This window comes from Nanorana parkeri, unplaced genomic scaffold, assembly GCF_000935625.1.
Source record: "Nanorana parkeri isolate BGI_ZX_2015 unplaced genomic scaffold, ASM93562v1 scaffold635, whole genome shotgun sequence".
NCBI lineage: Eukaryota > Metazoa > Chordata > Amphibia > Anura > Dicroglossidae > Nanorana > Nanorana parkeri.
In genome coordinates, this window is record NW_017306903.1 from 631,451 (window position 1) to 646,367 (window position 14,917).

At 40.9% G+C, this 14,917-nt stretch overlaps 1 protein-coding gene across 1 annotated transcript in view; it reads right to left on the reverse strand.

Moving 5' to 3' along the window:
* The window catches only part of CHD8 (chromodomain helicase DNA binding protein 8), a 56,305-nt gene that overhangs the window by 25,834 nt on the left and 15,554 nt on the right, over positions 1–14,917 (reverse strand). Inside the window, exons 3-12 of the mRNA XM_018563147.1 lie at positions 12,847–13,209; positions 7,696–7,801; positions 6,566–6,839; positions 4,382–4,496; positions 3,082–3,267; positions 2,115–2,183; positions 1,958–2,013; positions 1,681–1,882; positions 808–945; positions 600–721 (exon numbers count right to left, since the gene is read on the reverse strand). Of these exons, the coding sequence (XP_018418649.1) occupies positions 600–721; positions 808–945; positions 1,681–1,882; positions 1,958–2,013; positions 2,115–2,183; positions 3,082–3,267; positions 4,382–4,496; positions 6,566–6,839; positions 7,696–7,801; positions 12,847–13,209 (1,631 nt within the window). The remainder of the gene's footprint in view (positions 1–599; positions 722–807; positions 946–1,680; positions 1,883–1,957; positions 2,014–2,114; positions 2,184–3,081; positions 3,268–4,381; positions 4,497–6,565; positions 6,840–7,695; positions 7,802–12,846; positions 13,210–14,917) is intronic.

Genomic DNA, 14,917 nt, shown 5'->3' on the forward strand with positions numbered 1-14,917 from the left:
TTAGAGGAAGGCGCTCTGTATTAAAAGTATTGCTTTTTATATTCAAGGTGCATCCATGGGCCTCGTTGCCAAACTTTGGGAAGACACATGAGACACTTTTTTTGTGTGTGCAACATTGGAGGGAACATGTACATATACAGTTGTCAATATTTTGTTGTGCACTTTGTTATATACATGTGGACTAATCTAAAATTATATTTGTGTGTGTGATATAGATAGATAAAATCACACACACACACACACACACTGTATATTTGTTGATGCAGGATACATCTCAACCATCCCAGGTGATCAGTTTTGCATTGATACGTCCTGCACCTGGAGAGGTTTGATGTAATACGTGTCCTATATATAGATTATTTAGGGGGACGTCCTTACATTCATGCCTGGTTTTCCCCTTATTTTGAATTGGAAAAAAACCAAAATTAACTGATCCATGCATAACTGATAACTGTCAATCACACAATCTAAATCCTAAAATGTGATAGTCCTAAACTACTTCTATAAAATGTATTTTGTATATTAAAAGCAAACCTTGGTCACCAGTTTAAATATGTAACACCTCTACATTGATCAGCATAACAGTCATCTTTTCTCACCTGTTGTACCAATTGAACAGTAGCCAATTGACCCCCTCCAACTGGTATTCCCTTAACTGGTTACTGTTTCTGTATTCCCGGGTCAGGTCTAACTTCTTCCATGAAGTAGCTGCAGGTCGTGCCTTAAGATGCACCAATACAATAAAATTAGTTACCCATGTTAGGACATTTAAAGTTGATCTGAAATAATTCACAAGCAGTCACATACCACACGCTTGAGATTCGGCAGTCGGGACTCAGTTATTTTAAACTCATCAATCTTCCCTTCATCTACATCCTCTTTAAGCTCCCAGGTGCTGTCTTCATAGGGCAGCGAGCACCACTTCACAAGATAATACACCACAGGCTGCAAAAATAAAGTCGAAGGTTTATCTCACACTAGAACACCTGTCAAAATGTGCGTTTTGTTTATTTCTTTGCCTGCTGTGTCCTAATGGCAACATTTCCCCTCACCTCGCATCCAGGAAACACAATGAGGGGAATTTATCAAATCTGGAGCAGACAAAATCTGGAGCAGATGTGCATGGCAACCAATCAGCTTCTCCAGTTTGTTCAGTTAAGATTTGAAAATGAGAGAGAAGCCGATTGGTTGCCATGCACAGCTGCTCCAGAATTGGTCTGCTCCAGTTTTGATACATTCCCCCAGTAGGAATTGAATCAAAGCAAGAAGAAATCCCTCAGACACCTGTCACTGGAACAGTTGTCCTTGGATAGGAGGTAAGGGGAACCCTTCCACCTGGCACAACTGTTACATTTTGAATTATGCATCACCTTCTGTCCTGGTGATAAAAGGTAACCAGGGCAAATAGGAGAGGCTGAATCACTTTAGGAGGAGACACAGAAAACAATATGAAGCTGACCAGTCCTACTTTTGGCTAGACATACACTTAAATTAACACTGGTCACAAAATTTGCAGCTCTGTGAAAAAAATAACCAAGTATTGCATTTTTTTTTTTACAATGAAATAGTTAACTACTACACTAAATGCTTGAAGGTTGTAGAACTACTAAAGATTTGTTTATTTTGCACACAAAAGCAAACAGTAATAAAAGAACAATGAATAATAAAGATCAAACTAACTTCCCCATTGTCCTTATCAATACTATGCGATTCATCCAGGATTCGATCCACTTCAACATAGTCTGGGTTAAAGGACTCTTCATCCTCTGGGAGGAAATGACGCATTTGAGCCATCTTGGTTTTAAACCTCTTGAGCTTTTGGTGGATGCGCTTGTCTTTCTCAAGCTGCTGAATGGTGGCCCACTCACAGTGCAAATAGGAGCTGAAACCATGGAACATACAGATTACTAATTGACTCATATGTTTGGAAGCAAGCATTATAGAGAAAGTTACTTACTAATTCTTATACTTGACAAAATATTCTTCTGCATCAATATAGATCCCCGTGGGTAGCTAAAACATGAGTAAATCAATGATAAAATGTTAACCTCGCTATATATATAAAATCAGTAAGAGAATATTGGAAGGATCTGTTAGGTCTTTATTTTAGTTACCTCCTTCTTAACCGTGCGCATAGAAAGTATTTTATCCACAATTGCAGCATCTTCTTCACTTGGATTTTCCTTTTGAAAAAAAATAAAATTGTTGCCTTATTTTAACATAAAATGAATAAAATAAGGTTAAACAATCTTGTGTGCCAAAATCAACCCTTTCCTTTGTCAACGCTTCTAGAAACCATTGCCAAATATGAACTTTAAGTCTATAAAACAACTCACCGGTGAAAATCGGTGAACAAAAACACTGGTCTATCCCCAGAAACCCAGTTATTCAGCCACTGGGTGCTGCCATCTTGCCAAGTTCCACAGAATAACATTAGCAGACAATTACCAAATACATGCTATATGCAACCAACTCAACAGACCTAACACTTTTCATTCTCTAATATGCTGGACATGGACAGTGAAAATGGTTTATTTCTTTTTTTGTTCACCTTAATCTTTAATCTCTATGGGGTGCACTGAGGGACACAGGAAACCCTTGGGTTATGAGCACTGTCCCTAGGAGGATGGACACAAAGTCCTATGCGGGGAAAAATAAAACCTAAATATTGTTTTCTTTTACCACTCGTTGGATGGCCTAATACTTTCCTGGGGTAGTCCCCAACAAATGATAACAGAAACAGCAAAAAGAGGTGAAGGCTATAAAATGTATTTATATCTTAAGTATATCTTATCTTAAATGTACATAGTCAGGGCTAGACAAATTTTGGTTGTCAGGGCTAGGGTTTCCTGCCCATAACCCCCACCAATGCAGACCTACTTTTTACACAGGTCACCACTATGCACTACTAGAAAGTGGGACAGGGCGCCCCCTGTGCTTTGTAATTTAGGTTTAACTTGGAACTGGTGCCTTATGATGCAGGTTTTCTGCAAGAACATTAACAAAATATATATTACAGGCACACACACACACGCACACCACCCCAGGGCTTGCTCCCACAAGAACTAGCAACTTTCTCACCACAAAGAACTGCATGGAGGGAACCATCTCGCCATCAGGCATTGGAAAAGGCCCAGGCAAAAGGACTGGTTCACACTTTACTGGACCAGTAACATCAACTTCCTCATCATCTTCATCATCAGTAATTTTAATGTCTAGATCCTCAGTGTATTTCTTACGTTTCACTTGTCGATTGGATCGTCTCTTCTAAAAGGAAAAAAGAAAAACAAAAACAACAGGAATTTGTGTTTAGGTTACATATATACAGTACCGTGCAAAAGTTTTAGGCAGGTGTAAAAAAAACAAATGAAGTAAGAATGCTTTCAGAAGTAAAAGTGTTTTTAGTTTATTTTGATCAATTACCAAAATGGAAAGTAAAATGAACAGAAGAGAAATCCAAATCAAATCAATATTTGGAGTGACCAGCCTTTGCCTTCTTCTAGGTACACTCACACACAGTTTTTGAAGGAACTCAGCAGATATTTTGTTCCAAACATTTTGGAGAACTAAACACAGATATTCTGTGGATGTCGGCTGCCTCAAATCCTTCTGTCTCTTCATGTAATCCCAGACAGACTTGATGATGTTGAGGTCAGGGCTCTGTGGGGGCCAAACCATCACTTCCAGGACTCCTTGTTCTTCTTTTACATGGAAGATGGTTCTTAAATTACATTGGCTGTGTGTTTGGGGTCGTGGTCCTGCTGCAGAATTCATTTGGGGCCAATCACACGCCTCCCTGATGGTATGGCATGATGGATAAATATCTGCTTGTATTTCTCAGCATTGAGGACAACATTGATCCTGACCAAATCTCCAATTCCTTTTGCAGAATTGCAGCCCCAGACTTGGAAGGAACCTCCACCATGCTTCACTGTTGCTGCGGACACTCATTATTGTACGGCTCTCCAGCCCGTTGGTGAACAAACTGCCTCCTGCTACAGCCAAATATTTCAACTCATCAGTCCAGAGTACCTGCTGCCAGTTTCCTGCAGCCTTGCAGCCAAAAAGCCATACGTCCGACGTGGAAACAAGGCTAAGCGACGCAACTATGCAGGAAAACATAGGAACTGGGGTTCGGGAAACAGCACACTTGTAGATTACTATGACCCCACTTCTCCAGGTTGACTGAGATACAAATAGGATCCCCCCCACCCAGGTAGGCTGAGATACAAATATGAAAACCCACCAGGTTGGGAAAGATACCTATATAAATACCCCCAGGTTGGCTGTGATACAATTATGAGCCCCCCCCCCTTTCCCAGGCTGGCTAGGATACAAATATGAAAACCCTCCACGTTGGCTGAAATGATAATTAAAGTACCTGAACACTATCTTCATCCTCTACTGGAGAAGCCTGAGATGGTAGCACTTCTGCCTCAGAATTATCAGATGATGGGTTGCGCTTCCTCTTCTTCCCAACAATTGGAGTGATTGTACTAAAATATCGGGACAGATCATTTTTCAGAAGATTCAATAAGGCAACTATTGTTCATAAATTATATTAACAAGTTAAGCAATATGCTTTTAACGGCTATCCCTGGTCAGATACGGATAATGCAAAAACATTAAAAAAATGGCTAGGTGTTTTAACCATTCCCGATTGTGTGGGACACTGCCACTGATGTCCTCTTCTACTAAATATATACCAGTCACCTGGCTCTTCTGCTAATTCCATGGCTACTTTCTAAATCAATGAACCAGAACAAGCATGCAGATTAGGAGCTCTATAGTAGGACTTTCCTGATCTTAAAAGGAGAACTACGAGATGAGTGAATTACACTCGACCCCATAGTTAGAGCCGACGTGTGACATGTCACACGTCGTCTCTATTGATCAGGTAGTGAGCAAAAACATACCGATCTGCTCACTTCTCCACCCTCTACATGGAAAGAGCAGCGACCTGCAGTCACTGCACCCTGCAGGGATTACCTCCTCCACTCTCCGTTATTCCAACGCCGATTGCAGGGACGGACAGGGGAGGGTGTGGGCACAGCTGGTACCACTTCTAGAGAGGCAGAGTTGGCTGTCAATCAGCCCGCTGGATCTCGGCAGCATTGTCAGGATCTGTTCTGGCTGCAGCGCTCTCAGCACATAGCGGGCAAAAGCCCGCTATATGCCGAGGTTTGGGTCATGGGAGGACACAGTATAGGTTAATGCTAGCTCCAGGTCAGTTACCTACCAAATGTCCTTCATATCTCTTTATATTTACTATCCTATCAACTTAATTTTAAATGGCACCCACATAACTCCATTATGTTTGAATGAATAAACAGTGGTAACAATTCACTTAATTCAGGGTTGTTCAAATCCCAGGAGCCACTTAGGCCCCGTTCACACTGAGCGATTTATCGCGCGATTTTTGCAGCGATATCGCTCATATTTCCACGCGATATCGCTCTATGTAGCTTCTCAAATCCATTTCAATGGAGCGGTTCACATCTCGTCGCTCAATATCGCTTGTAGCTCGTCGCTGGTAGCTTGTCGCTCCTACATGACCCTTTTTTCGAGCGATTTCGAGCGATATTGCTCCTGATTGCATACAGCCCAATAGGAAAAAGTTGCGACAAGTCGCTCAATATCGCGCGATTTTCATGTCGCTCAGTGTGAATGGGGCCTAAGCCAATGCTCCTTAAAAATGACAGTTGGTGCCTAAAAACTTTGAGGTTTTCTCTAGTTGTAGTCAATGGAGCTGGCTCCAAACAAAGTTCTTCTGGCTCCTAGATTGGACAGAATGGCTCTTGAATTTGATTGAAATTTGTCCACCCCTGACTTAATTTATTATAGCATATAAATAAAAAAATAAAAACATGGTTTGCCCCATGGCGGCTTCCTTTTATTTGTAAATACTACAGAGTAAGTGATTGGAATGCTGAGATGCATCAAGACTGCCTAAACACATCCTGTACTCAGATTCTTTGTTAAAAGGAATCCACGATTCCAAGTGTTTTATCATCTCAGAGAGGAACCTTTGATGTTGTAAAATGTAATAGTGACTATAGGCTTAAACCTTAAAAGGACAAGCTTAGCTGTGTGTACACATACGGCATTTTTTAAAAGCATCCCATGTAGTTCAAAATTAGGTTTGTTTGTTTTTTTCTTTAAAGGATAACTTTACTTTTAATACTATGTTTCATGGTACATTCATACTCGAGGTGTAACATGAAACATGATCACGTCTCATCACATCACCGCCATTTCAATTAAGTACTACTGAGAATTTTGTTAAGCCAGTGCACCAGGTTTTGTTCAGACCGACCTGTGATAACTAAAGTTTCTGCGAACACAAAATGAGCCATAATGGAATTTATTTTGCAGCATATGGACCTCTCCCCCAACCCCCAAAAAAATATAAAATACAAAATTTAAAAAAATGGTACACTTATTCTTTAAATAACAGTCACCATAGGGACTAAAGGTAATAACTTGATGACATCACCATAAATTTTACTGTCAGAAATGTCAAGGATAAAATATACTGTACAAACACTCATACACTTCTGCTCACCTAGGCTTCGATTTGCTCTTGGATCTTGAGCTGCTGCTCCCCTTGGATTTTTTAGACTTATCAGTACATAAGCCATGACCCGGTTCACCCCTCTTTTTCTTCTTCTTCTTCCTACTTGCATCATCATCATCGGCATGGACACTTGGAAGCTCATCTTCATTCAGAACACGAGGAATATTCTGCTCCCCTCTAGCTCTAGCCCTGGCAATGGCCTCAGCCACAATACGATTGGCTTTTTCCTGTTTCTTCTGACTATCAAGCTTACGAGATTCTCCTGATAGAAAACACAGGAAGTAGTGAGGTTAGGAAAGTAAGAGTGATACCTTGTCCAAGAGCATGTAAGACTTGTCTTGGAAAAAAGAACACAGTGCAAAACGTTCACTTGCCAGCAAGTAAAGGCCAACTCTTTATAGCAGCCTAAACAAGTCAAGGTGCCATTGCAGTATAAAATAACTACAATTCAATGTAAATTGGGTCTAGTGGCTTAATGCAAAACAGGTAACATTTTGAAAACTGATGGTTCTCCTACACATTCACCTCACTAATGTAAACAGTATTGATGTAGAGGTCAACTAGAGGAACCAGTAAGAGCTTTGGGGGACCCCGAGGATCAATACTACTGAAAGTGTTGGTTTGCTAGCGGACATCAGGGGATAATTCCTACTAAACAGAGCAGTGTTCGGAAGCAAAAAGCAAGTATTCACATTCCTGTTTTACAGGTAAGCATTCCCTGGGGAACTTTACTACAGCAACATGGTCACTCTAAAGGAATTTGCATCAAGGCTTTCATTGCTGACCCTATTCCCCCTACAAAAATACCACTTCCTTGGGTTGCAGATTGGTCTAATGGCTTTGTATGTCATTGATTATGTTTTTTCAAGTCAGTGTTTAAAATGATTAAAGCCTGACACAGTCAGGTAACTAGCATTTTCAGAAGGAAGTAAGCAATAGCAGCCTCCAAAATTTCCTTTAAAAGAAGTGCTGATCGAAACATCACCCATCTGACAAATCTGTCAAATAATCTTATATGTAGATTAATAAAAAAAACTGGGGAAAAAATTTAAAAGAAATATATCACCAAAACCAATTGTATTTAGAACATTATTAAAAACAGACCCTCTTCATCATACCTCCAAGTTTAACCAAAGTTTGGTTAGCTGTGAGACTCGCAACTTCACTGGCGTTCAAAACTTTTACCACTGACAGACTTTGTGTTGTGCCTTGTGAGGAGCCCGCCTGGCAAATAAAATCACACATACATGTAACAGAGTTCAGTAAATGGTTAGTTGTATGAATATATGTATGTACATATTTGGCAGCTCTTTACAGTGAGCACAGAAGTAACTATTTCAAAAAGTGGAAAGAACAAGATAATATCAATGTGATAAGAGCATCTAAAAGAACAGGTCTAAACACAGTGAAAATACAAAAGATCTGCAAATATGGGGCCTTGGTTCAAATCAAACCTGGGACCCCAGTGCTACATAATAAATCACTTTCTCATTGTGTGCATGGCTTACTGTATCACCTTAAGGCTGGGTTCACACCTGGGCGTTTTTCAGCGCTGATCGTAGTGCGGAAAAGCGCTCAAGCAGTGAAATCCTATGGGCATGGTTCCGCCCTACTCCCGAAATAGTACAGGAGCTTCTTTGGGGCGTATTTCAGCACTTATCCATTGGTATTCCCAAGTGTGGCTCGGGGTTAACAAATCGGTAACCCCGGGCCACACTCGGGAATACAGCGTAGGTCTTACTTTGTCCGCGATCCCCGCTGTGTTCTCTGGCCGCTGCCGTCTTCCGTCCCTTGCGAGCGTGCGCGTCGCAGGGGGGCAGAACGGGCGGGAAGTTTAAAAAGTTTTAAAAAATGTTTTTAAAAAAAAAAACGAAAAAAAGCTAGAGAAAAAAAAAAATAAATAAATCATACTGCCAGGGAGGTTAAAAAAAACGTGTCGAACGCGCGTTTCATTGAACAAAAAAACGTGCCTATTCGGAACGCCCAGGTGTGAACCCAGCCTAATGGTCTCTATTATAAACTAATACAGTTGTGGTATACACTGTGCTCTTCAGGTCCAGGAATCGTGTTCAATACTACACATTGCTCTCCATATTTACAGCAGATGTATCAGACTGTAGCAAATGTATGCGATTAAAAAAAAAAAAAGCTTAAAAAAACTTTTGTTGTAGTTTTGGATAGCATAGGGAACCCCGTTAAGTGTATTTTTTTGCTGGCCACGTTTTGTTGGAGAGATTTACCAATCACTTTCTGTGCTGGAAGCACAACAGGAAATGAAAGGGAATATCTACAGTAAGAAGGGGGAACTTCCCTCTCCTTTTTCTGGTGACAATCATAACATTTGGGTTTTCATTTCACCTTTTGTCTCAGTGGCAATGTTCAGCAGGACAATTCGAGAGGTTGACTCTCCCCAGCAAAGACATGGAAAGCAATAAAAACCTAACAGAGCTTCAAATACTTCCCTACTCAGAAACTAAAAAAAAAAAAGAAATGTGGTGTTATAGATTTGCTTTAAGAATGGTAGTTAACCATTATTATACAGGATTTATATAGGATTTGTGCAGCGCTTTACAATAAAAGGAAGACATTACAATCACAATACAATTCAAGACAAGATGGTAAGGAGGGCCCTGCCTGTGAGGGCTTACAATCTAAAAGATTGTGAACACCCCATCTGTGTTCACCTGCCAAACTTGCTCCTTTTAATTTTCATTCGTGAACTCTAAATAACTACTCTGCTCTTTTGCCTTGGCCCATGAAAACAAACAAAAAGATACCAGTACCAAAATCAAGGAACAGTATATTTTTTTTCCTCGTATATAAAACACAACAGGGTGGTCTTGATATAGAGTTAGGACCACACCTTGCAGAAGTGCCTTGGCGCGGCAGTGTGGCTTCTACATATTTTTGGCCAAAAGTTTGTGCAACTAAAACCTCTGATTTTAACGCATACTGTTGACAGGGCTACTTGTTTGGTTGCAGGCTGGCTGGCAGGTTGAGACTGGGGAATTTTTGTGTTTTGGATTGTTGTAAGCCTTCCCAATGTGCGCCCTGCTATAAAAGCCGGTTATAGATTCATGCATGTACCATTTTTTGGTTTGAGGGACGCACTTTAGTCCCAGCGTGCATTTTTGGTTGCTGGGACTCCAGTGCGTCCCTGCACGTTATTAGGAGGAGTTGGCTACCTCCAGGTACACCTGCATGTAATTTATCAACTTCATTAATATGCTCACACTTGGAGACTCGGATACATAGAGTTAGGACCACACGTTGCAGAGGTGCCTTGGCTTCTACATATTTTTGGCCAAAAGTTTGTGCAACTAAAACCTCTGATTTTAACGCATACTGTTGACAAGGCAATTTGTTTGGTTGCAGGCTGGCTGGCAGGCTGAGACTGGGGAATTTTTGTGTTTTGTATTGGTCTTGATCTACCCTTTCACTGCCCAGCCCTCCGGAAACACTTTTAACCTCAGCTGGCCACGCCATTTATCCAATTTGTCTCCATTGCTGTGTTGTTAGAGTTTGTAAAATACCCCCCAAACCATATATTCCCTGAAACCACAGAGCAGGAAAGGTACAAAAAAAAAAAAAAAGATGGTGCTGCTAATTTTGTAGGTCCTGCGGTAATTGCGCAAATGTTTATCAAATCAATATTAAACCGATAAAATATACACAATTGAATTGATACAAGCACAATAAAATCAGTATCAGTGCACCAAAAAAATACTTCTAAATACTAGATCTAAAAGAAAAAAAAACAAAAAAAAACTGTATTGAGTTACTAATATTTGTACATTTTAAAATTGCGGCTTTCTGCAAAACGGTAAAAAAAAATGCAAAACTGTAAAATGCAAAACTGTAAATAAGCGACTTATGTTAAAAATAGTTTGTGCGCTGTGTTGATGTGTGTACTGTGATAAAATGATACAGGCGTACATTAATCGCAACACAGCGTATCACAAATCACGACAATGCGTCAACACTTTGCCAGGCACTGCCACAGTTAAATTATTTTGTAAAAAAAAGCATTGCGATGCGTTCTAACAACGCAGCGCATGTACACCACAATATTATACACTCTTGCATGTGTATAATATATGTGTGCTTTTTTTAAAATCAACTGTTGGGGGGGCTTTGGTGAAATATCTGGGGTCTAAACAGACCCCTGACATTTCCTTCTTGAAATAGAAAAAGAAATTGAGGACACAATCTTTCTGCAGCCTGTGTTCTAAATGCACTCAGTACAGAGGCTTCCCATTCGTTCAGAAACTGGTGATAGTAAATATTTTACTCTCATTCAGTTATGAATGGGTAAAAGCCTCTATAGTGAGTGCTACTACTAATTCAGAAATTAAAGAACAGGCCGTGATGTAAAGCACTTCCTGTTCATTCATAACTGGGGACACATAGTACTGTGTGTAAAGGATGGACACCGGCACTGCAAAGCAAGTTCAGTACGTATTTATTAGCGTACTAGTTGCAAGTAGAACGCTCTATACAACGTTTTGGGGTCTCACAGGATCCCCTTCATCAGGCAAACAAGTGATGAAGGGGTTTCTGTGAGACCCGGAAACATTGTATAGAGTGTTCTACTGGCAACTAGTACGTTAATAAACACATACTGAACTTGCTTTGGAGTGCTAGTGTCCATCCTTTACTGATATTTTGTCGGAAGCCACCCGCTGACACCTGCTGCACCCACCCTCCATTTTTGGCTGAGTGCGATGGGTACACGGACTGTAACATAGTACTATGTGTCCCCAGTTGTTTACAAACAATGGAGTGATCAGCTGATCATTCCAGTGTTTGCGCTGCACATAGATGATCGGTAAATATCACTGATATTTACTGATCCTCCGCTCTCCATCTTGAAGCGCACTGCTACACACAGAGCCGCTGTCATCCTGAAACTGACAGGATGACAGCGCCTCCGCTCTCCTCCTTCTCGTCGGCTTCAGCTATGTTCATTCTCCTGGATCCCACCGCTTGTATGGGCTGATGCAGCGGGGATCCAAAGCGAGATCCCAGCAAGAAGAGCTGTCAGATAGCGGCAGCAGCGGGGGCACCCGGAATTTTTTTTGATAGCGATCATCAGCGGCTTTTCAGCTGCTGATGACCGCTATTAATTTAAAAGGAACCGTCAGGGGAACCCTTCTAAAGTGGCCATGAGTTTATAGCAGAAGGGAGAAAGCCACCGACGTAAGGCTTACTCAGCTGGCCAGCTGGAAGCAGTTGTGTTCCGCCGTAAGCCTTATGTCAGTGGTAAGGAAAGGGTTCATGAATAAGCCATGCCCTGCAGCCAGGACTTGTAGTACACTAGGAGCTTGCTGAAAGGCAGACATGAATGAAGTTTTGCACAACACTTAAAGTGACACTAAACTTTAAAAAAGGCATTCAAGTAGCTGAAATATTACCAAAAATGTATCTTCTTTGTGCATTGATCAGCTGTAGATACTCAAATCATCTCTGAATTGGTGCTGACACTGTCCTTCCTTCTGGAGGGAGGCTACTTTTGTTCCCCATGGTCCCTGTGTGTGTTGTAAAGTAGCCACCGCTCCGAGATCACTCCTGTGATAGACTACAATCTCAAAAACAAATTAGTAAACTAAACATGAGATTGCAGTCTATCATAGGACTGATCTTGGAGCGGTGGCTACTTTACAACACACACAGGGACCATTGGGAACAAAAGCAGCCACCCTCCAGAAGGAAGGACAGCGATATAAAAATCTACAGCCGAGTGATATACAAATAAAATACATTTTAATAGTTAAGGTACTTTAATGCATTATTATTATTAATATTTAACTCCTGAGTTTAGGGTCACTTTAATTCATGTCATTACCACTGCACTGCTCCCTTAGAGCAGCAAAGGCTTATCAAAATCTGTAGTTTATATTTAACAAAAATTTGATTTAACACAAGTAACTTTGTATGAAGATTCCTCCACTCTGGCCTAGGGTTAAAAACCAGGACTAGTACAGCATGTCTCCACCGAGAAGCAATGAGACTTTCACCACTCCAAACTGCTGGCCTCTTTGTAGATAAACACAACCCAATCTGGAAATCCATGTTAATTCCTTACTAGAGACTGATGTGAACGACTAACAATCTGTAATACTTTGTGTAATGTGTCAGAGCTACAGACATTACAAATATACACATAAAATAAAAAATAAAACACTACTTGCATGTATCGAATGTACTAGCACATCAATTACAGGTATAAAGATTCAATGTTATATGTTACTTTTTGTTCCTGTACTCACCTGTGGCTGTAAGACAACTTTCAGAGGTACCGAAAGCCTCTGAGCTCCTTGGTGACCGATCACATGTGTTTGCTGGGGGCTGGGTGCTAGAGTCAGACCACCTGGTCCCTGCTGTACAATGTGAAACTTCTGTGGGGTTTGTGCTGTTCCTCCTGGCTGCTGCTGAACCTGCAGCTGTATAGTCACTACCTTGGTAGGTTGTCCATGTTGATTCTTGGCTTGTGTCAAAGCAGCCAGTTGGTTCCCTTGAAAAACAATCTTCCCTGGCAAACCACCCAGTACCACATGACGCTGGCCTTGTTGAGCTCCTGTGCCTGCCTGGGTAGGCTGTTGAAGAACAAGCGTGATGCGTTTTGATTCCCCCTAAAGAGAAGGTAGAACAGATTTCAATACAAGTAAATATGAAACAAAAGTAGCAGTAAGTTGCCATTTTTCAGTAGGTTTTTGACAAATTTTAATTCAAGCCATTTTTTTTCCTTTAGAGTTTTGGTTAGACTGGGGAAGGATTACACTGTGTGCAGAATTATTAAGCGAGTGAGTATTCTGACCAAATCACTATTTTCATGCATATTGTCCCAACTCCAAGCTGTAGAAGCTTGAATGCTGATTGGATTTAAGCATATCAGGTGATGTGTATTTGTGTATTGAGGGAGTGTGTGGCCTAAGGAGATCAACACCCTATATCAAGGTGTGCATAATGATGAGGCAGCTTCTTTTCCTCAGGCAAAATGGGCCAAAAAAGAACAAAGATTTAACTGACTCTGAGAAGTCAAAAATTGTAAAAAGTCTTTCAGGAGGAAAGCAGCACTCTTGAATTTGATAAGATATTGGGGCATGATCACAGACCCCTCAAACTTGTTGTTCATAGTCAACAGGGTCGCAATAAACGTGTTGAAAAGACGCAAATTAGCTGCCAAAGATTTGAGAAGAATCAAACGTGAAGCTACCAGGAACCCATTAACCTCCAGTGCTGTCATATTCCAGAACTACAACCTACCCTGAGTGACCAGAAGTACAAGGTGTTCAGTGCTCAGAGACATGGCCAAGGTAAGGGAGGCTGAAACCTGACCACCACTGAACAAGACACATGAGCTGAAACGTCAAGACTGGGACAAGAAAGATCCGAAGAAAGAGTATTCAAAAGGTTTTATGGACTGATGAGATGAGAATGACTCTTGATGGACCAGATGGATGGGCCCATGGCTGGATCAGGAACGGGCACAGAGCTCCACTTCGTCTCAGATGCCAGCAAGGTGGAGGTGGGGTACTGGTGGGCTGGTATTAATAAAGATGAGCTAGTTGGATTTTCGGGTTGAAGGTGGACTCAAAATCAACTCCCAAACCTACTACTAATTTTTACAAGACACTTTCTTCAAGCAGTGGTCCAGGACAAAGTCTGACCATGATATGTATGCAAGAAATTGCTCCATCGCATGCATCAAAGTACTCCACTGCATGGCTAGCCAGTAAATCCCTTAAAGATGAAACAATGATGACATGGCCCCCTTACTCACCTGACCTAAACCCTATTGAGAACTTGTGGTCCCTTCTTAAACGGTGGATTTACGGTGAAGGAAAACAGTGTCTGGGAGGCCGTGGTTACTGCTACACAAAATGTTGATCGACAACAGATGAAGAAACTGACAGACTCCATGGATGGAAGGCTGATGACTGTCATTGAAAAGAAGGGCCTATATTGGTCACTGATTTTGTTTTTAAAAATATCAGAAATGTTTATTTGTACATTTTGAGTTGTTTGTTTATTATTCTCACTTTAACAGATGAAACTAAACGAGTAAGAACATTTTTGTTTTCCACTTAGTTGCATGATAATTGTGCACACTAATAGTTGCCCAATAATTGTGCACACATAGATGTTCTCCTAAGAAAGCCAAAACATCACTTTTACTTTCTTACATATTCAGGTTATTAACATTTTGGATTGACCGTGAGCACTGTAGTTGTTCAATAATGAAATTAATCCTCAAAAATACAACTTGCCCTAAAATTGTGCACAAAGTGTAGAATAAGGGCTGCAGCTAACGATTATTTTGATAATCAATTAGTTGAC